Source organism: Anomaloglossus baeobatrachus, chromosome 7 (genome assembly GCF_048569485.1).
Source record: "Anomaloglossus baeobatrachus isolate aAnoBae1 chromosome 7, aAnoBae1.hap1, whole genome shotgun sequence".
In the NCBI taxonomy this organism is placed as follows: Eukaryota; Metazoa; Chordata; class Amphibia; order Anura; family Aromobatidae; genus Anomaloglossus; species Anomaloglossus baeobatrachus.
This window is the reverse complement of record NC_134359.1, coordinates 296047218-296068411: the sequence shown is the minus strand read 5'-3', so window position 1 is coordinate 296068411 and position 21194 is coordinate 296047218. Positions and strand designations below refer to the sequence as shown.

Genomic DNA, 21194 nt, shown 5'->3' with positions numbered 1-21194 from the left:
TTCGCTCATGTCTAGTCATAACAGAACCTGGTACTTTACTATTTACAAGGCACAGTTCTTTGTCCTTCACGAGAAAAAACAATTCTCCAGATGCAAAACTCTCCGGGACACTTCCTTGTATGTCCCCACCTCACACCGGCCTCAAAAAGCCCGAAACTGGCTACAGTCTGTCTCACGATGCCCTGGAGCCGACATTGTCCAGGTCAGGGTGGCTCTACTTCACACTTCTTCTCTTCAATTCTCTCCCTGTATAGCTGAGCCGAACAGCGGGTAATATGTGATTGGTGAGGACGTTTTGCAGAAGTGGAGTTTTTCCAAGAGTCAGGGTGGTGAGACTGTGAAAAGTTTCAGGGCTGGAGGTGGAGCTTGGCCGGAGTCTCAAGAGGGTCTAAAAATATTGACAGTGTGGGGCCCTGAAATTCACAGGACCAAAGTGGAAACAAAGCACACAGGCTTGGATATTGGAAAACAACAAGAAAACACAGCAAAAATACCCGCTAGTTTCCCAGTTGGGGGCAGATGTAGTGCGCATGCGCGGTCGGTCTTTGACCTTTCGTTGCGGCTGGCAATTACACTACTTTGCTCTGCCCTCAGCTGGGCAGATCAAAGTGCGCATGTACAGGAGCACAATGTTGGACTCTGTGTGGATGATGTAGGACGAATCATCCACATGGGGCTGGGAATGAGGACGATGATTGTCACAGAGAGGAGGCACCGGACCGAGAACAGCGACACCCATTGGACCTGACCGCCTCCTAGGTGAGTAATATAAAGATTCCCTTTAAAGTGATCACTGATTATACAAATGTGATCAAAGTAAAGAAACAAAAAAAATAATTGAGACAATTACCTGTATACAAACACTGGGACAGTTATCTCCTTGGGGCGATCACTGTATTGTCGGTGAATCAGGTCTAATTTTTCTCGGAAGCTTCGGTCCCACTTCACCATATTATTACTGCGCATTTGACCTGTGTAAAAGACAGAGGTGAAATTGAAGGAGGTGCTGGGATCTGCCTGTGCTGCTCAGTGACTTGTGGTTTGCACAAATCTCTAAACATTAAGCTCCAACTTATACTATTTTAGGCTCCAAAGCCAGCAGGAGATTGCCACATTTATGTGATTTTTAACTTTTATATTTCCAATGTATTTTTAGTTTACACAGTAAAGAAATTAAAGCCTCAACAAGCTGCTGTAGATGGACATAGTGTCTGCAAGCGAAAACATCGCCATCTGCTGGTCAGAAATGGTAGTGAGAGGACAAGCAAGAACTTATGAGGTAAGAACATGTTTTCTCGGGGGAGAGATTGGAAGAGACGAAGGGTCAGGTGACAGTTGCTAAATATAAAAGACTCGGAAGTTCCGAGAAGGGGAGGAGCTGGCACCTGGGTCTATAGCAGGACGGTAGTGTGAGCAACGGTGTGATTTACAACCGCAGATCACAGAGAAGAACCAAAACCAGATCCAAGAGAAGATCTGAGACCAGATCCCAGAGAAGATCCAAGATCAGATCCCAGAGAAAACCCGAGATCAGATCCCAGAGAAAACTCGAGATCAGATCCCAGAGAAGATCTGAGATCAGATCCCAGAGAAGATCCGAGATCAGATCCCAAAGAAGATCCGAGATCAGATCCCAGAGAAGATCCAAAATTAGATCCCAGAGAAAACCCGAGACCAGATCCCAGAGAAGATCGGAGACCAGATCCCAAAGAAGACCCAAGACCAGTTACAAAAGAAAATCCACGACCAGATCCCAGAGAAGACCCGAGATCAGTTCCGTGAGAAGACCCGAGACCAGATCCCAGAGAAGATCTGAGACCAGATCCCAGAGAAGATGCGAAACCAGATCTCAGTGAAGAACCGAGACCAGATACCAGAGAAGATCTGAGACTAGATCCCAGAGAAGATCTGAGACCAGATACCAGAGAGGATCCGAGACCAGAAACCAGTGAAGATCCAAGACCAGATACCAGAGAAGATCTGAGACCAGATCCAAGAGAAGACCCGAGACCCGTTCTGAGAGAAGATCGACAACCAGTCCAAAGAGAAGACCCAAGGTCAGTTCCATGAGAAGACCCAAGACCATATCCCAGAGGAGATCTGAGGCCAGATACTAGAGAATATCTAACCTGATATAGCCAGAGCCAAGAGGGGTATAGACGACCAGACCACAGCAAATACCGTTTATGAGCCGTCACCTCCTGCATAAATGTACGGCACTAAGGAGGGACTGAGGCAGCGTTTCAGAGAACGAAGGCAGTCAGGGTACCGAGGGTTCAGAGCAGCTCACTATTTGGGACTTGCGGCCTAGTGGGTAGTATTGTTAACTCTTTTGTGGCCCGTAAAGGGACATTGTCTGTTAATGCCACATCTCCTGGGCGGGGGAGGATGTAAAAGAGTATACATTACATCACAGGATCACAAATTATTCTTTCTTTGTGGTAAAACATTTTTTAAAAACAGGCAGGGAAATGTTTTACCTCACAAAAAGATTCAGCTGTGGGGGGGCGTGGCTAGCTATGGAAGTGTGAGGCTGCTTTTCCTGGAGCTCCTGCTTCACCCTAACAAATCCACCGGCATCCACCTTCATTATGGGTAAATCGACCCGCAAAACCAGGTCCAGGGCTTCCTCACAGCCCCCTGCCATCAAGGGGGACATCGTTACCCTGCTTACCCGCCCCAATCCTCCCCGCCGTGAGCTCCATAATCTCCCGTCGGAGAAGCATGGAGGAGACTCACCACGCGGCAGGCACATGGAGGAGCTGGAGGTCAGCGCGGCCATCCACCAGACTCCCCTGAAGCAGACCGCATCCCCGCCACCACTGACTGGTAGTGACGGAGGGGCCCTCCAACGGTCACCCACGCGGTTGGAGGAAGGAAGAGGGGCAGCAACCCAGGATGGCGTTCCCCCACGTGACGGAGCGGCCGCTTACATGGAGGTGCCTGTTCATGCACAGGTCGGAGCGCACGGGGGAGAGCCTGGAGGAAAGCCCCAACCGCCGACCAAGGTACAGCAGCAGCCGGACCTCGCACGGAGAAGGGGCAGCATGGAGGACCGGCAGGATGCGGAGGCGCGGGATGAGGTGAGGCGCAGGGAGGGAGGGAAAGGCTGCGCTACCCCGACCCACATAACAGAGGCCCACAGGCAAACACAGGTCTCTCCACCACAGTCACCAAGGGAGAGACAGGTGTGCAGGGAGCCGCAGGGTACTGGAAGTACCTATAAAAACATAGGATCCCCTGCCAAGTCCTGCTACCGTGGGGTGGAATTGCAGGAGGGGGAGACGGCTGAGGGGGGGTCGCTGCCTTCCTGTTCCTTGCGCCCACCCACAGAGGCACCTGAAAAACATATATATCACCCCAGATCGGCAGCTGAGGCCCCAGGGTTAACCTCACAAGAACCCATATTGCAGGAAAGGTGGACCGACCCCCCTGCTTTACACACCACTACATCTCCGGCTCGGTGGTCAACGGGATCCTCCTGGCCCTCGGTCTCCCCCAGGGATACTGATGAGATAGAGATGGAGACGAGGCCATCACCACCTAGACAGGAGAAACGGATGACAACCACATGTCCAGAACACAGTGAGGCCGCGGCGGGCCTGATGAGCCCATCCTCATCTCCCACCAGTGATGATCGGAGATCCCCTGTGAACACAATGATGCCTAAACTCACAACATCAGAGGAAAACAGACCGGTAACCCTGGCAGATCTTCGCATACTATTAAATTCGCTATCCACTAAACAGGACATAACTAATCTAACGACTCAGATTGTCTCTCAATGCAAACAAGATTTTGCCATATTTCGCTCTGAGTTATCGGATCTCTCAACAAAAGTTGACTCACTCAACCAATCTCGTGACTCCATGACAAGTACCTTACAAACACTGACGGAAACCGTTAACCGTCATTCTTCTCAAATACAAAACCTCCAATCAACCCTAGACGACCTCGAAAACAGGAATAGGAGGAACAATTTAAGGATTAGGGGCCTGCCAGAATCCATCTCTACCGCAGATATCCCGGCCACACTAACTTCCATTTTCAACGGCCTACTACGGCGCCCTCCAGGCACTTTCATTGAGCTAGACAGGGCCCATAGAGCCCTCAGGCCTCCAGACCCAAAAAACCCACAACCAAGAGACATAATATGCCGGATCCACTTTTTCCAGCTAAAAGAATTAATCCTACAAGCAGCACGCCAGAAACGAACACTCTCTTATCAAGGCAAGCCTATCCGAATCATGCCGGACTTATCCCGCTATACATTGGCCCAGAGAGCTGCTATCAAACCATTACTCACCCTCTTATAGGAGAAGGAGATTCCCTTCAGATGGGGGTTTCCCTTCTCCCTGTCGGTGCGAAAGGGCCCCCAGACCTTTATGCTACGCACACCAGGAGACCTGCGAGAATTCCTATCCGGACTGGGCTTACCTACTATCACATTGCCTGACTGGGTGGCTCTCACGGAGAACGGCTTGAGTCTTCCTGGGAGACCCCCAAAATCATGGGGTCGTCCTCCTTTGGGCCTTCCCCACAGAGACAGATCAAAGGGAAGTGATAAAAGAGAACCGATAGCGGGTCGACACATCACAACCTAACGCTTTTACCTTGACGGGAGACAATAGCACCACTTTAGAACTGTTCATAAAACTCATGTGACCAACTGTCAGGAAAGGCCAAGAGGTGTAAAAGGAAGATGAAAGAAGGAAATGAACCTGAAACCTGCAATCTCGACAATACTTGCTGTGTAGATTGTTCCTTCTTCGGACTTACGGGATACCTTATAGTACTTAGTAACAAGGAGACCGATATATAATGCATAACTCTCTTCAAGTTTAACGGTTACCTTTTACAGGACCTGAGATATAATTCTCCTCTTACCCAGAGTCTAAATGCCATACCACTTAGCCGGTGGATATTCAGTTATATCAGGTTATAATGTTATACTAATTACAGTGTGTTGCAGGCTCCTGTGCTACCTTGTCACTTGCCAGACTAGACTTCGCCCCACATAGGGTGTGAGCCTCTGTCCCGCCTTTCAAGGTTGCACAAGCTCCTGTTCTACGTTAGTACCTTTTTAGTTTTTCTACTCAGAGGCTATACCTCTGTTTCTTGTTGTTATCTGAAACTCTGTCTCTTTGTATCTACTATACGCCCTAATCTCTCTGCCTTTACTTCCCTTACGACATCGCACGTAACCCTACGTTCATCAGAATCACTAAACTGTTCGGCCGGAATGACAGAAGTTCGAATTGCCTCCTTCAACGCCAAAGGTCTGAATACACCGGAAAAAAGAGCGCAAATCCTACAACATTTTCACCGACAAAAGGTACAGATAATATGTTTCCAAGAAACACACTTCAAAGTAAACCACACACCGAATATTAAACACAAACACTATACCACTTGGCATTTTGCCAATAATCCCCTCAATAAATCTAAGGGAGTTGCCATTGCCATCCACAGATCCCTCCCCCACCAACTGATCAGCTGCACGGTAGACAGAGAGGCCAGATACATTATTCTCACGTTAAAAATCGAAGGCCAAACGTTAACCTTGCTAAATGTATACGCCCCTAATCAGGATCAAGCCAACTTCATATCAAATTTGGTAGATGTCTCCTCCCCCTTGATACAGGGGACGGTAATTTTATGCGCCGATCTCAACCTCACACTAGACCCAGTACTAGACAATTCAAAGAAAAAATCGCACCTTTCATATAGAACCATTAAATACATCAAGAAAGCCCTTCTCAGGCTACAGCTGTGTGACGCCTGGAGACTACAACACCCGGCGGTCAGGGATTATACTTTTTATTCTACTCCACATGACTCCTATAGCAGGATTGATTATATCCTGGTCCAACACTCAGCCCTCCCATGGGTATCCTCCACGGTAATCGGTAACATTCTATGGTCGGACCACGCACCAATCTACTGCTCCCTGGCGATCCCCTCCCACTCTAAAACGGTACGCCCTTGGCGCTTAAATGAAAACCTGATTACTGACCCTGTGTGTCGGTCAGACATACAGGATACCATAAAACACTTTATCACAGACCACTTCTCCGACACAACTGCCCCTATTTTCAAATGGGAGGCACTCAAATGTGTGCTAAGAGGGGTCTTCATCAAACACGGCTCGCGCCTGAAAAAAGCAAAAGCCCAAGCCTTGAGCTCCGCCCTACAAACCGTTGCCAAACTTGAATTAGCCCATAAAAATGCGCTCTCGACAGAAACATTAAGAAATCTCCTCAAAGCAAGACAGGAAGTCAAAAAATTATTAGACGATTCTTATAAGCGATACCTCCAAATCGGACGTAGCCGCTTCTATGAATTCGGCAATAAACCTGGGAGGATGCTTGCTAGAGCTTTACGCTCGCAATGCACCCAAAACTTTATTCCCTGTGTCAAGGGGCCTACTGATACCATGGTCCATACTACAGCGGAGATATCAGACACTTTTCGTACATATTATTCAAATTTATACAACCTCCCCAAGCCGGTGAACCCCTCTCACTCAATCACATCCCCCTTCACTATCCCGAGTCCAGAAGCGTTAGCGGACCTAGAAAACCCTTTTGACCACTCAGAATTAGCAGAGGTAATAAAAAACCTACCGAGCAATAAAAGCCCGGGACCGGATGGATTTACAGGGAAATTCTATAAAACATTTGCAGACCTATTGTCTCCATTGATGTTGGTCGCATTCAACTCTATCTCTGAGTCCTGTCCATTCCCGGGTCAATCCTTGGCTGCTATGTAACGGTAATTCCTAAACCAGGAAAAGATCCGCACATCTGTAAAAGTTACCGTCCTATTGCCCTTTTAAATATTGACTTAAAAATTTTTGCTAAATTAATAGCTAATAGGCTAAATTCACTGCTCCCCTCGCTGATCCATCTGGATCAGGTGGGTTTTGTCCCAGGAAGAGAAGCAAGGGACAACACCCTAAAAACTATTGATATTATACACTACGCAAAGACCCATAAAATACCGTTGATGGTTCTATCCCTTGATGCCGAGAAGGCGTTTGATAGAATCTCATGGCCTTCCCTCTCACAAACTCTTACACATATTGGCCTCGGTCCCTCTTTTCGCGCTAAAATTCTCTCACTATATAATTCTCCAACAGCTAATTTAAAAATCAATGGTTCAATTTCAACCCCCTTTACCATCCATAATGGTACCCGACAGGGATGCCCCCTATCCCCCCTTCTTTATATATTAATTATGGAACACCTTTTGGCGGCCATCCGTAACAACCCTGAAATTCGTGGAATCAAAATAGCCGGTAAAGAATATAAATGCTCCGCATTCGCCGACAATCTCTTAATCTATATAACCAACCCAACGTCCTCCCTACCTAACTTGGTGGATCTCCTGGAGGGATTCGGTAGATGGTCCAATTTTAAGATCAATATGGATAAGTCCGAGGCCTTGAATGTGTCTCTCTCCAACGAGACGGTTCGGGTTCTGAGGTCGCATTATCCATTTAAGTGGCCCACGGACAATGTAATAACCTACTTGGGCATTCGGCTACCTTCGGATCTCTCCAGATTGTTCCATCTGAACTTTCAGCCTTTTCTCTCCAGATTGGACACTAATTTGGCCACATGGGAGCGTACGAGTTTCTCATGGTTCGGTCGCATTAACATATTAAAGATGACCATTCTGCCCAGACTATTGTACTTACTTCACACAATCCCCACCTACATCCCAGCATCGTTTTGGGATGGAATTCGGCGACAATTTAGGAACTTCGTATGGGCGTCAAAACACCCGAGACTCCGTTTGGAAACATTAACTCGACCCAAAGATGCGGGGGGGACGGGCTTACCGGATTGTCGTCGTTATTATCAAGCAGCAGCTCATGCTCGAGTCTTGGACCTAATCCACAATTATTCGACGAAAATGTGGGTCTGTGAAGCCCCGCTAGTATGTGTCGGTGCAGTACCTTCAGGGACTCCACGTGGATGGAACAGTCTGGTCACAGGTAGGGAATCTTCGGTTTTGATCGTGACGCCACTCTCAGTATTGCGGTCAGTGGGGACCGCCACTGCAGGTTAGGGGACGCCTGGGGCTGATGGTGGGTGCAGTCGGATGTAGTAGCCTCCTGAGAGTGAGGCAAGCCCCAGGGCCCGGTGTGGGTTTGTAGTACCACAAGTCGCAGAAGAACTCAAACACAGTCTAAAAGTCTTTCAATGTGTTTACTCACTGTTGGAAGGTCACGGTGAGATGCCCGGGCGACACTGTGATAACCAGGTGGAACCAGGAATTCCAGGAGGCCGTTCTGAGGGTAGCTGTCCACTCGCCTTCCTTGCACCCCTTCTGTTTTGGGAGGGTCCTTTGCTTGAAGCGTGGTAGGACCCCTCCAGGGAAGCTGTTACCACCCTGCTCCCCTCTCTCTGGCTCGTCTACCGGCAGCGTGGCCTTGGTGGGATGGCTTCTGGCCCTATCCCCTTATGGGCCTGCTGATTGCTGCTTGGCCCGAGCGCTGCGTAGTAGTGGTGAGGGCATGGAGTATCCCCACCTGTAGATTGAGCAGCTCTGACTGGTTTGCTGCCTGTACTGGGGATCTAGTTCCCCTTGGGTGCTCGGATACCGGGATCTCCGTACTCAGCCACCCCTCTTTCTCTGGATGCTCTTCAGGCCGACCCACAGTACTCCGTTCTCCTCCGCTTTCAGCTACAGCACTCCTCAGGACCTGTCTGCACGGGAGCTTCTCTGCTCCCCCCTCCATACACTTCAACTTCTTCCTCTCGACTCCCCTCTTCCTCTCTCTCTCTCTGCCCTGCTTCCTAGCAACCAGCCCCTGAACACACCCCTAGCTGGGAATTGAAAGTTAACTCCTTCTGGCTACTCAAGGGTCCCCTCTGGTGATGTGGGAAGCCTGGTCACTATATGTTTGTGTGTGCACCTCATCCTGGCCTTTGGAGATTACCTGGAAGCATTGCTCCCGCATGGGTGCAATACTCTGTGGTGCCTGACCAGGTCAGGGGCGCCACATTCCCCCTTAGTTATCATCAGCACGTCCTCGGGCTGCAAAGACAAGAGAAAGAAAAAGGTAAATACAAACTTTTCCCACACAGGGGCAATTATTTACATTTAAACATGCCAGGTACCATTCCACCACCAACCACCCACATGTCCGAAACCCACCCAAAAACCTCCAGGAGGTAGGTCACCGGTCCTTTTGGTAACCAGGTCTGGGCCATCACATTCCCCAGACCTTTCCTCCAATCTTCCTCTCCTGAGGAGAGTGGTGTAAGGTAGGCCCCATAAACAGGTGTACCCGCTTCCGAGTGTTGGAGGGCAGGCCCCATAAACAGGTGTGCCCCCTTGTTGGTGCAGAGCCATGCCCCTCAACAGGCAGACTCTGTGGTTGATACCAAGAAGGCAACTTTGTACAATGCAAAAGTTTGTGGTTAAAGCCAGTTCATAACCAGTGGTCTAACATTTTAAGGAGGTCTCACAATAGTCCTTGTGGGCACATTTCGCTTAAACGTTACCTAACTGTAAACAGGTTAAACATTACACTTCATACCGTCACTTTCAACTAAACTGTACTTTATCTATAGCGTAATGGGAGCTGACCAAAGTTGCTGCGGGTTGATCTACGCAGTACTATACTGTCATCTGTCTGAGGTTGTGTCCTCCCACCCGATGTATGTGTCTCAATGTGAATAATGGGTGTACTGGGTATTGATACCAATGCGTGGTTTTCTGCTTCAGCTACATTTGGCACTTCTAGGTTCTGAATAGGCTCCTCTGGGTCTCTTACTTCTCTAGATTGAGTGAATGTAATGACTGGAATAACAACGGCTCCATTGTATTGAGGCCAACTTGCTGGAAAATCTCCAAGCGCAGTATGGATCATCCTTTCTTTTGGTTCTTGAACTGGCAAAGGGTTGGGAATTTCTTCAGGGATTCTTAGTTGTTCAGGACATTTCTTTAGGCGATCTCTAGAAACGACAGCTGTTGTTTTTCCTCCATCTTTGCTGATAAGGCATGTCTTTTCATTGCTAAGCGTTGATGGTAATACGGTGTAGGGTTCTTCTTCCCAATGATTGTCAAGTTTATGACGCCTTCTCTTTCCTTTGAGAACTATGTCTCCTGGCATCAAAGGAACAGCAGGTGCTTTTCGATTGTAGGCCTTTTCTTGTTTCTCACGCTGCTGAGTCAGGCTTCGCTCCACACACTCTTGTACTTTCTTGTATTGGGCTTGGCGGTTGGAATCCCAATCAGCACCTTGTAGATGGTCTTCAGGGGTCTCAACTCCCATTTCCAGATCTACTGGCAATCTCCCTGGTCTGGCCCTCATCAGGTATGCCGGTGTGCAGTTCGTGGAACTCACAGGGATGTTGTTATACATGTCCACTAGATCGGGCAGCTTTTCCGGCCACTGACTTCGTTCTTCTAGTGGGAGCGTCTTCAGAAGGTCGAGAATGATGTGGTTCATCTTCTCACACATGCCATTGGTCTGAGGATGGTAAGGCGTAGTACGGATCTTCTGGCAGCCGTATAGGTTACAAAACTCCTTAAACACTTCAGCTTCAAAGGCTGGTCCTTGGTCAGTGAGCACTTGATCTGGATAGCCATGTGGTCGACAGAAGTGTGTCTGGAAAGCTTTGGCTGCAGTTTGACCTGTCAAGTCCTTGACTGGTACTACCACCAGGAATCTGGAGTAGTGGTCAACCATAGTGAGAGCGTAGTTGTAGCCTTGTCTGCTGGGTGCCAACTTTACATGGTCCAGGGCCACGATCTCCAAGGGCCGTTTAGTTTGGATTGGCTGGAGTGGTGCTCTCTGGCGGTGCTGGTCTTTCCTTCTAAGATTGCAGGGCCCGCAGTTTCGACACCACTTCTCTAGGGCAGATCTCATGCCCACCCAGTAGAATCTTACTTTAAGTAGGGCCTCCAGTTTCTTCCAACCAAAGTGGCCTGCACCATTGTGATAGGCTTCTAGCACCATCCTCGTATCCTTCTGTGGTACAATCACTTGCCACACCTTCTCATGCGTCCTCGGGTCAATGATGCTCCTGTAAAGTTTGTCTTGATAGATGAATAATCGACCCCTCTCCTTCCATAGGTACTGTGCCTCAGGTGGGGCTCCTTTGTCAAGGCTGGCGCCCGGCTGGCTGATCAGTTTCTTTACCAAGCCTACCGCTGGATCATTTTCCTGGGTCTCCTTCCAGTTGTAGTGAGGTAGTGGGTTCAGGGTCACCTCTTGGCGGTGGGCACGCGACTGCCGACACTGTTTTGCTCCATGGCGATGGAACGCTGGCAGCTCAATCTCTTCAAGATCATCTTCATCTTCACCCTCGTCTGCTAGGTGAGGCATCCTGGACAGAGCATCTGCGTTGCCGTTCTTGCGGCCAGCTCGATACTTGACAGTAAAGTCATAATTCGCCAGTCGGGCTACCCAACGCTGCTCCATGGCACCCAATTTAGCAGTATCCAAGTGGGTCAGGGGGTTGTTGTCCGTGAAGACAGTGAATTTGGTGGCTGCCAGGTAGTGCTTGAACCGCTCTGTGATAGCCCATACCATGGCCAGGAACTCTAGCTTGAATGAGCTATAATTCTCTGGGTTTCTTTCAGTAGGCCTGAGCTTCCTGCTGGCGTAAGCAATCACACGCTCTTTGCCTCCCTGCACCTGTGAAAGCACTGCTCCTAGTCCCACATTACTGGCATCTGTGTACAGTACGAATGGCAGACCGTAGTCAGGATAGGCTAGGATCTCTTCACCCGTCAAGGCCCCTTTCATTTGTCTGAAGGAGTGTTCTTCTGCTTCTCCCCAGTGAAATGGCGGGCCGGTGATCTTTCCTTTCTTCTTTGGGTGGCCTACCAGGAGCTCTTGCAAAGGCGCTGCCATTTTCGTGTAGCCCTTGATGAACCTTCTGTAGTAGCCTACCAAGCCAAGGAACTGACGTACCTCCCGGACGGTAGTAGGTGTGGGCCATTCCTGGATGACTGTGACCTTCTCTGGGTCCGGTGCTACTCCTTCTGCACTGACCACGTGACCTAGGTACTGGACCTTTGGCTTCAGTAAATGGCACTTGGATGGTTTCAGCTTCATTCCATATCGGGATAGTGCTTCAAAGACTTCAGCCAGGTGTTTCAGGTGGTCCTCGTAGGTCTTGGAGTACACGATGACATCATCCAGGTAGAGCAGGACGGTTTCAAAGTTGAGGTGCCCTAGGCAGCATTCCATAAGCCTCTGGAAGGTCCCGGGGGCATTGCAGAGTCCAAATGGCATGCTGTTGAACTCACAGAGGCCCATTGGGGTGGTGAAGGCCGTCTTCTCCCGATCTTCTTCTGCTACAGATACTTGCCAGTAGCCACTAGTAAGATCTAGGGTAGAAAAGTAGTTAGAGGCTTTCAAGGCAGCGAGGGATTCCTCTATCCTTGGCAAAGGGTAGGCATCCTTGTGTGTTATCTGATTTATCCGTCTGTAATCCACACACATCCTCATCGTGCCATCCTTCTTTCTTACCAGGACCAGGGGAGCCGCCCAGGGGCTACAACTGTCCCTTATGACGCCTGCCTCCTTCATGTCCTTCAGCATGTCCTTTGTGCGCTGGTAATGGGCTGGTGGAATAGGCCTATGTCTTTCCTTAATGGGAGGGTGACTGCCTGTGGGTATGTGATGTTGCACCCCTTTGATCCTACCGAAGTCTAGTGGGTTCTTACTAAAGACCTGCTCATATTCCTGCACGACCCTGTAAACCCCATGTTTCTGGTAGTCGGGTGTAGAGTCAGTCCCCACGTGTAGTTTCTGACACCAATCCTCTAACTGCTTTTGGGAGGTCTCGTCCTCTGTTGAGTCAGCTTGTGTCAGGGGACCTACAGGTGTTATGGCGTCATCTGAGCATGTAAACAGTTTGGCTATGGTAGCGTACCTTGGTAGTCTGGCTTCCTCCTCCCCACAGTTCAACACTCGTACAGGCACTCGTCCCTTGTGTACATCAACTACCCCCCTGGCTACCAGAATCGTGGGCCAGTGGTCTGAATGAGTGGGCTCTAGTACAGCCTGGTAATCTTGTCCTCTGAGACCTACCGCTGCTCTACACCACATCATCATTTCACTCCGTGGGGGTATCACAATGGGGTTAGCATCCATCACCCGTACACTACCAATCTCACCGCCAGTCTGTTTTACCTGTTGCTTCCTCAGAATGATTCGGATCTCCTTTTGCAAGGCTCTTTGCGACCTGCCCTCAGCACCTTCAACAATCTGGTGAAGCAACAACAACACTTCCCCTAGGCAATTTTCTATGACATTAGTGCCTAAAATCATTTGCGGGTTCCTTTCTCTAATATCAGTGTCCACAACAATCAGTCCTTGTCCCTTCATTTCCTGCCTTCCCACCTTTATGGTTACCTCTTTGACCCCGATCTGGTCTATAGGTTGTCCGTTGGCAGCATAGATGGTGAGGGAGGGGTCCGGTGGTCGGAGATCGTCGTCCGACCAAAACCTCCGATAAAGGACATACGGGATCGTGGTGACCTGAGAGCCGGTGTCCAATAACGCCGGGGTAGGGATCCCGTCCAGGACGATGGACAGGACAGGACGTCCACCCACGTACTGATCACAGCAGCGACTTGGGCCTGATCTTCTTAATCCTGAGGACTGGCCCCCGGCCCCAGGTTTGGCTCGTTTAAAGGACAGGCCCTTGCATAGTGTCCTGCCTCCTGGCAACGACGACAGATGGGTTGTCCCGATGAGTCATAGCGATCACTGCTCCTGCCTCGGGTTGCAGGACCTCTTCTCCTCCGCATCCAAGGGACGTCCTCTGGGTTGTCAGCTAGCAGGATCCGATGAGGGACTTTGGTCTCTGAGGGCAACTGCATTGCTTTCAGGATTTGTGCGACGTCCTTAGTGAGCTGTTGCACCTGGGAGGATAGTGTATTTATGGTCTCTGCTGACGTGTTGAGTCCTTTTGCAGTTATCAGGGCCTGCGAGGAGGATTCCGCTCCTGCAGCCGTGGAACTGGCAGGCCATGCTGGTGCGACGGGGTCTGTGTCCACAGGAGGTTGGAGTGCTTTCACTGCCCTGTCTTTCAGAATGGCAAAGTCCACGTCAGGGTGTTCCAGGGACCACAGCTTCATCTGCTTCCCATCCTCAGGAGAGCGCAGGCCCCGCAAGAATTGTTCCTTCATCATCCGGTTTCCTTCCTGATCACTGACAGGGTCCACCAGCTTGAGAGCCCGTAGTGCAGCCTGCAGCCTGAGGGCATAGTCTCTTATACTATCTTGGGGCTTCTGACGGCAGTTATAGAAGTCCGTCCTCAGCTCTCCCTCTGTGCGGTGTTCAAAAGCAGCTGCTAGTTTGGCAAAGATGGTCTCAACAGAGCTCCGGTCATCATTGGTCCAGGACTCAGCTTCCAATTCTGCTGCTTCAGTCAATTGTCCCAGCACCACAGCGGCCCTCTGCTTACCAGTCATCGCGTGCATGTCTAGCAGGGTGTTGATCTTCTTCTTAAACCCGGTCAGCGTGTCTATTTTACCGGCGTATTGGGGCAGCCATTGCGCCCCTGGGGCATACAACAAGGACACTGGCATTATGGGGGCGACTTCGGCCGGCGCAGCTGCGACCGCGGCACCGGCACCAGGCGCTGCTGCGTCCAGCGCGACGGGGGCTGGCATCGCTTGGGCTGCGTCGCCCTGACCAGGGGCATTACCTCCTGCAGCGTCCATTTTTCTTCAAAAAATCTGTGCGCTCCCTCTCCACTTCCGGGGTCAGTACGCTCTCTGAATTGTGGGGATTCTGGGGCGGCCACACCTCTTCGTGGGCGGTGCTCTTCTCCCTCGCGCGGGCTGCAGCGCGCGCTTTTGAAGATGGCAATATGGCGGCGGTTCAATTTTTGCGGTCGGACCTCTGAGGCACACGGTCACCTGTCTGAACAGGTCTAGTCCTAATCCTGTTCGTGACGCCAGAAGTTGTGAAGCCCCGCTAGTATGTGTCGGTGCAGTACCTTCAGGGACTCCACGTGGATGGAACAGTCTGGTCACAGGTAGGGAATCTTCGGTTTTGATCGTGACGCCACTCTCAGTATTGCGGTCAGTGGGGACCGCCACTGCAGGTTAGGGGACGCCTGGGGCTGATGGTGGGTGCAGTCGGATGTAGTAGCCTCCTGAGAGTGAGGCAAGCCCCAGGGCCCGGTGTGGGTTTGTAGTACCACAAGTCGCAGAAGAACTCAAACACAGTCTAAAAGTCTTTCAATGTGTTTACTCACTGTTGGAAGGTCACGGTGAGATGCCCGGGCGACACTGTGATAACCAGGTGGAACCAGGAATTCCAGGAGGCCGTTCTGAGGGTAGCTGTCCACTCGCCTTCCTTGCACCCCTTCTGTTTTGGGAGGGTCCTTTGCTTGAAGCGTGGTAGGACCCCTCCAGGGAAGCTGTTACCACCCTGCTCCCCTCTCTCTGGCTCGTCTACCGGCAGCGTGGCCTTGGTGGGATGGCTTCTGGCCCTATCCCCTTATGGGCCTGCTGATTGCTGCTTGGCCCGAGCGCTGCGTAGTAGTGGTGAGGGCATGGAGTATCCCCACCTGTAGATTGAGCAGCTCTGACTGGTTTGCTGCCTGTACTGGGGATCTAGTTCCCCTTGGGTGCTCGGATACCGGGATCTCCGTACTCAGCCACCCCTCTTTCTCTGGATGCTCTTCAGGCCGACCCACAGTACTCCGTTCTCCTCCGCTTTCAGCTACAGCACTCCTCAGGACCTGTCTGCACGGGAGCTTCTCTGCTCCCCCCTCCATACACTTCAACTTCTTCCTCTCGACTCCCCTCTTCCTCTCTCTCTCTGCCCTGCTTCCTAGCAACCAGCCCCTGAACACACCCCTAGCTGGGAATTGAAAGTTAACTCCTTCTGGCTACTCAAGGGTCCCCTCTGGTGATGTGGGAGGCCTGATCACTATATGTTTGTGTGTGCACCTCATCCTGGCCTTTGGAGATTACCTGGAAGCATTGCTCCCGCATGGGTGCAATACTCTGTGGTGCCTGACCAGGTCAGGGGCGCCACAGGTCCATATGGCAACGGATAGATGCCGGATCCCGGTGGGAACCCTGCCCTGGATTCGGTCTCCCTCATTGCTAAACAACCTAGAAATATCTTATACAACAGCCAACACGCTTAAGACTCTGAACTTCCCCTCGATGAAAAAAGGATTGGTGGACAGGAATGGTCCACTGTTTCCTATTTCAGGCAACCCCATGTTCGAACCAGGCTGTGTCGCCCCAATATTCCTAGGCCACCCCAAATCCCGCCCTCTGCGTTTTTACCAGGTGGCCCCAAACGGGATATTACTGTCTCTTAACACGATCCTGGGAGAAACCCCCCCAACGCCACGACAAGTATATGAATATACCCAGCTCCAGCACTTTTTTACATCTATCCCTGAAAAAGAAACATTGATACGCCCATTATCTACTTTTGAAACGCTTTGTCTCACAAAACCTGTCATCCCACATACGACCTCGGTTATCTACAGACTGCTCTCGGAAAAAGATCTCCTCTCCCTACCCTCTTATTGTAAAGCATGGGAGTCTGAACTGAATACAACCTTCACGAAAACCCAATGGGACAAGTGTTTCTCCCTCTCTCATAAATCAGTCATAGCATCTAAATCACAAGAAACGAGTTATAAAATAGTATCGAGATGGTACAGGGTTCCAGTAACAGTGAACAAATGGTTTCCAGGGGTGCCGGATACGTGTTGGCGATGTGGGACAGAGGCGGGAACGATGGTACACATATGGTGGTCATGCCCAACCCTGAACGCTTTTTGGAACGGAGTCCTCAGGATAGTGCTGGAAGTGACGGGAATTTCAGTTCCTCCGTCCCCGGAAGCAATTTTGCTCTATATGTTCCCCATATCCAAATCTAAATATAAAAAATCACTGCTTAGACATTTACTGCAGGCAGCAAAAACCGTGATCCCCAGACATTGGAGATCCATAGATCCCCCGTCGTTGGAGGAATGGTTTGAGGAAGTGGGCATGACACACCGCATGGAATTACTGGTGGCGGGGTCCCAACAGGAAAGGGATACAGTAGCCAAGACCTGGTTTCAATGGGAGGCGTTCTTGTCTTCTTCACTATACCACCACATCTTGAAATAATGTGCGATGTCTTAAACTCTTTCTGCCTTAATTCTTCTCTTACTTTCTAGCTTGCTATATTTCTTGCTCTACTTTAGTAGTTCTCTCTCTTCTGGTTGAATGTAGAGAGTCCCCCAAGTTTGGGGTTTACGATTGGAAATTTACTTGATTATATATAAGACCAGAAAAATAATTTTGGTAGTGCCATCCTATTACCAGACTATAATTATCAGCTTTATAAGAAATGGTTTATAATGGGATGGATTAGATGGCCAAAACGGCTTCAGTTGAATTTTATGTTATATCAAATGTTTATAACTTACTCCAAGCTATACATGAATCAATCAATCACCATTCTTTAATGTTTTTCATTTCCTGTATCAATAATTTGAAAATCAATAAAAACTTATTGTTAAAAAAAAAAAAAGATTCAGCTGTGATCACGCGCTGTGCTACCTGTAAATTTTCTTTTGCGTCCCCCTCAGCCCATGATCTGTGGTATGATCAGACCATGTCCTGTATGGTCAGACACGGCTATTACACAGCACATAGCAGGGCACATATATAAGATTATCTCAGCACAGGGACATTTTATATAAACGTATCCAATCGTATTATTATATTATTATTATTTCAAGATCAACTTTTTTCTTGGGAAAACCTTTTGAGTGAAAAACCTGTTGTTGGTTCAATGACCACTGTCTCCTCATTGGCTCTGCTGTTGCATATCTGTTAACAGTTTCAATAAAATCAGTGTTTTATTAGCAGAAGATTATCACTAGAGCACTACAGTAGGTGTCTTGTGCCATGTAGTGCTTCCTGCTCTGTGTAAGCACGCGCCCACCACTAATTAGTAGCTTTTTGCCTATGCACAGTGTACACAGAAAGCAGCCAATCGGAGGTGTGGGCGGGGTTATACAGAGCTCAGCATTTAGAGGATTGGCAGATCTGCAGCAGAGAAAACTGTGATTTTATTAAATCCTCATGAAGCCAAATGAGTGATATAACAGTGGAATCAGGGTCTCTGCCCCTACATTATACTGCTCTCGGATTACATAGGAAGACTGGTGACAAATTCCATGTAGCATATCAATTAAGCACCTTTTTCACAGCAGTAAATGCCGCTGTGGAAGGTTTTGCATCGGATATTATATAGGGGGTTACACCCAAACATAGATAAGTGTGTTAGGAGACATACCCATCTGGGCGGCCATCTCGTCCTGCTCCTCCGGGCTCATTTTACTAACCCCTCGGTTGTCGGTGATGAACACTTTCGGTGTCAGCTCGTATTCCTTCCTCTCCATAGTAATGGGGTAATTAGACTTCCCAGATCCAGCAACATTCATAAAGGCCCCTCGCTGGACGATATGGAGGCACGTGTTAATGAGGGAGGATTTGCCGTGCCCCGGCATCCCAAATAATTGCAGGTTCAGCTGTTCTTTACCAGGCTGAGTGCTGTAAAGGTGGATCGTCTGCAATAATGCGTCATCGGTTACAGACAGCGCCATTTCACTAAGCAAAAGAAAGAAGAAAAGCTATAAAAAATCAACAAAATATATATTGCACTTAAACTTATGACATAGGCGTAATACAAAAGCCACCGTTAAAGGGAAATGTGGAAAATTGGCCTAAAATTTACTTTTTCTTGAGTCCTTGTCATGACTACTTGGCTCTGATGGGGTTAAGTCAGGTGGGAGGAGTCTGTTCGGCCGTGCCTCGTTCCTCGTTGGAGGGGTCTGTTCAGCCGTGCCTCGTGCCTCGCTCCGGCACTCTTGCCGCATTATTATTGTGTGGAATCCTCCAGAACGCCGCTAGTAATAGCTCTGCTCTGCAGCGTGCGCCCTGGTTCCTGTGAGTTTACTCTGATCTGTCCCACCACCCAGCCTACCTCTCCCTGACCTCTGTTCCCCTAATTCTGTCCTCCCCTCTCATCTATTTGACTCTGGTCCCGTTTTGTGTCTTGGCCTCCAATCCCTCCTCTGCACTTACCTGATCTCCCGGCCTCCGACCTCGGTTACGTTCCCTGACTACGGCTCTGCTCCCCTTCGGTTCCTGACGTGACTCCTTGACTTCCGACCCCTTTGCTTCTATTTGACTATGACTTGCTCACCCCCTTGGTTAGACATGACGTCCCGGTTTTGACTTCAGCTTGTTTGACTATTCTGATGCCTGTGCTAGCGACCTCTTGTGGGCCTTTGTCTTACTGCATGTAGAAGTTTGATCTCTAAGTCCCTGCGCCCCCAAGGGTAAGCTTGACAGTCCTCATGCGGCACACGAAAGGGTTAAATACACTTTGTCTCCCCTATTAATTAGCAATTCAGTAGAATTACATCTCCCGGATCACCCCTCCAAGCTATCCTAAACTCTGCGGCCCGCTTAATCCACCTCTCCCCTCGCTATTCCCCAGCCTCGCCACTCTGCCAATCCCTTCACTGGCTTCCCATCACCCAAAGACTACAGTTCAAAACATTAACCATGACATACAAAGCCATCCACAACCTGTCTCCTCCTTACATATGTGACCTCGTCTCCCGGTACCTACCTGCACTCAACCTCAGATCCTCACAAGATCTCCTTCTCTACTCCTCTCTTATCTCCTCTTCCCACAATCGCGTACAAGATTTCTCCCGTGCATCCCCCATACTCTGGAACGCTCTACCTCAGCACATCAGACTCTCCCCTACCGTGGAAAGCTTCAAGAGGAACCTCAAGACCCATCTCTTCCAACAAGCCTACAACCTACAATAGCCCTCAGTCCAGTACACCACTGTGCAACCTGCTCTGTCCTCACCTATTGTACCATCACCCATTCCCTGTAGACTGTGAGCCCTCGCGGGCAGGGTCCTCTCTCCTCCTGTAGACTGTGAGCCCTCGCGGGCAGGGTCCTCTCTCCTCCTGTAGACTGTGAGGCCTCGCGGGCAGGGTCCTCTCTCCTCCTGTACCAGTCTGTTTTGTACTGTTAATGATTCTTGTATGTATACCCTCTTTCACTTGTAAAGCGCCATGGAATAAATGGCGCCATAATAATAAATAATAATAATAATTAAGCCAGTTAACCAATCATATCCCAATGAACATACTACCAAAGCGTGGGTGAAACACGTCGTGTGAAGAAGTCCATAAATGATGGGAGGGATGTTGTGCTGCGTGAGCACTCAAGGAAATTAAAATTTTGGTAAATTTTCCACTTCCTCATCATCCTCAGGCAGCAGACGAAAGGGACTTAAAAAGCAGCAAAAAGAAAAAAACGGTGGGACTAGTGGTTCGATGCCCCCATGAACACTCTTTTGTCGAAGGCCGAATCCTGTGAAGCTAAGACATCGAGACTGTAGTGCTTCACGAAGGTGGACGCAGATGACAAAGTACTGTACATATCTGAAGTAAAGGAACATAAGATGTCTCTGCCCAAGACGCACCTGTGGACCGGGTAGCGTGAGCACGAAGACTTTGTAGAAGGTAACAGTCCTTATTAATTTCTTTTAATAACCCGGCCAAAGAGGCTTTACTGACTTTTCCCCCGTTATTAGGACCTTAAAACTGTAGAAAAAAAGCTTCCGAATTTCTGAAAGTCGTTGTTCTATTTAGACGTTGGAGACATCTCTTAACGTACAGGAGGTGTCGTTTACTTTCAAGAACTATATCTGATGAGAGAATTGGTAGGTAGATATCTTGATTCAGATATTACATAGTGTGGCGCCCTGGACTAGTCAGGTCGTCACAGTTATCAGAGCACACCCACCCCCACCCCGAGACAGACACAACAGTCAAACACAAAACCCTTGTTGCCTCACTCCAGGGGCTGATGTCCACACCAGGTGGGGTGGAGCCAGGCGGTTGGCCCCACCTACTGAGGAGTTCACAGTCCTGGAGGCAGGAAACGGTAGTCAGTCTAGTTTAGACAGTGAAAGTGTGCAGAGCTACTGCAGGTGTCCGGGTTGGAGCCCGGGCACGTCCAGCAAGGTTGGCAGATGGTGGTGGCCATCTGCAGGAGTGGTGAACCGACGTTACACCGTAGGACCGGGGTCGGGCGGTGGCCCGCCGGTACCGAACTGTGAAACGAAGCGAAGCCAGCACAAACAAGCAGG

At 49.6% G+C, this 21194-nt stretch overlaps 1 protein-coding gene across 1 annotated transcript in view; it reads right to left on the bottom strand.

Annotated features, from left to right (window-relative positions):
- The window catches only part of LOC142246472 (uncharacterized), a 41094-nt gene that overhangs the window by 15336 nt on the left and 4564 nt on the right, over window positions 1-21194 (bottom strand). Inside the window, exons 2-3 of the mRNA XM_075319531.1 lie at window positions 18308-18621; window positions 851-971 (exon numbers count right to left, since the gene is read on the bottom strand). Of these exons, the coding sequence (XP_075175646.1) occupies window positions 851-971; window positions 18308-18617 (431 nt within the window). The 5' untranslated portion in view covers window positions 18618-18621. The remainder of the gene's footprint in view (window positions 1-850; window positions 972-18307; window positions 18622-21194) is intronic.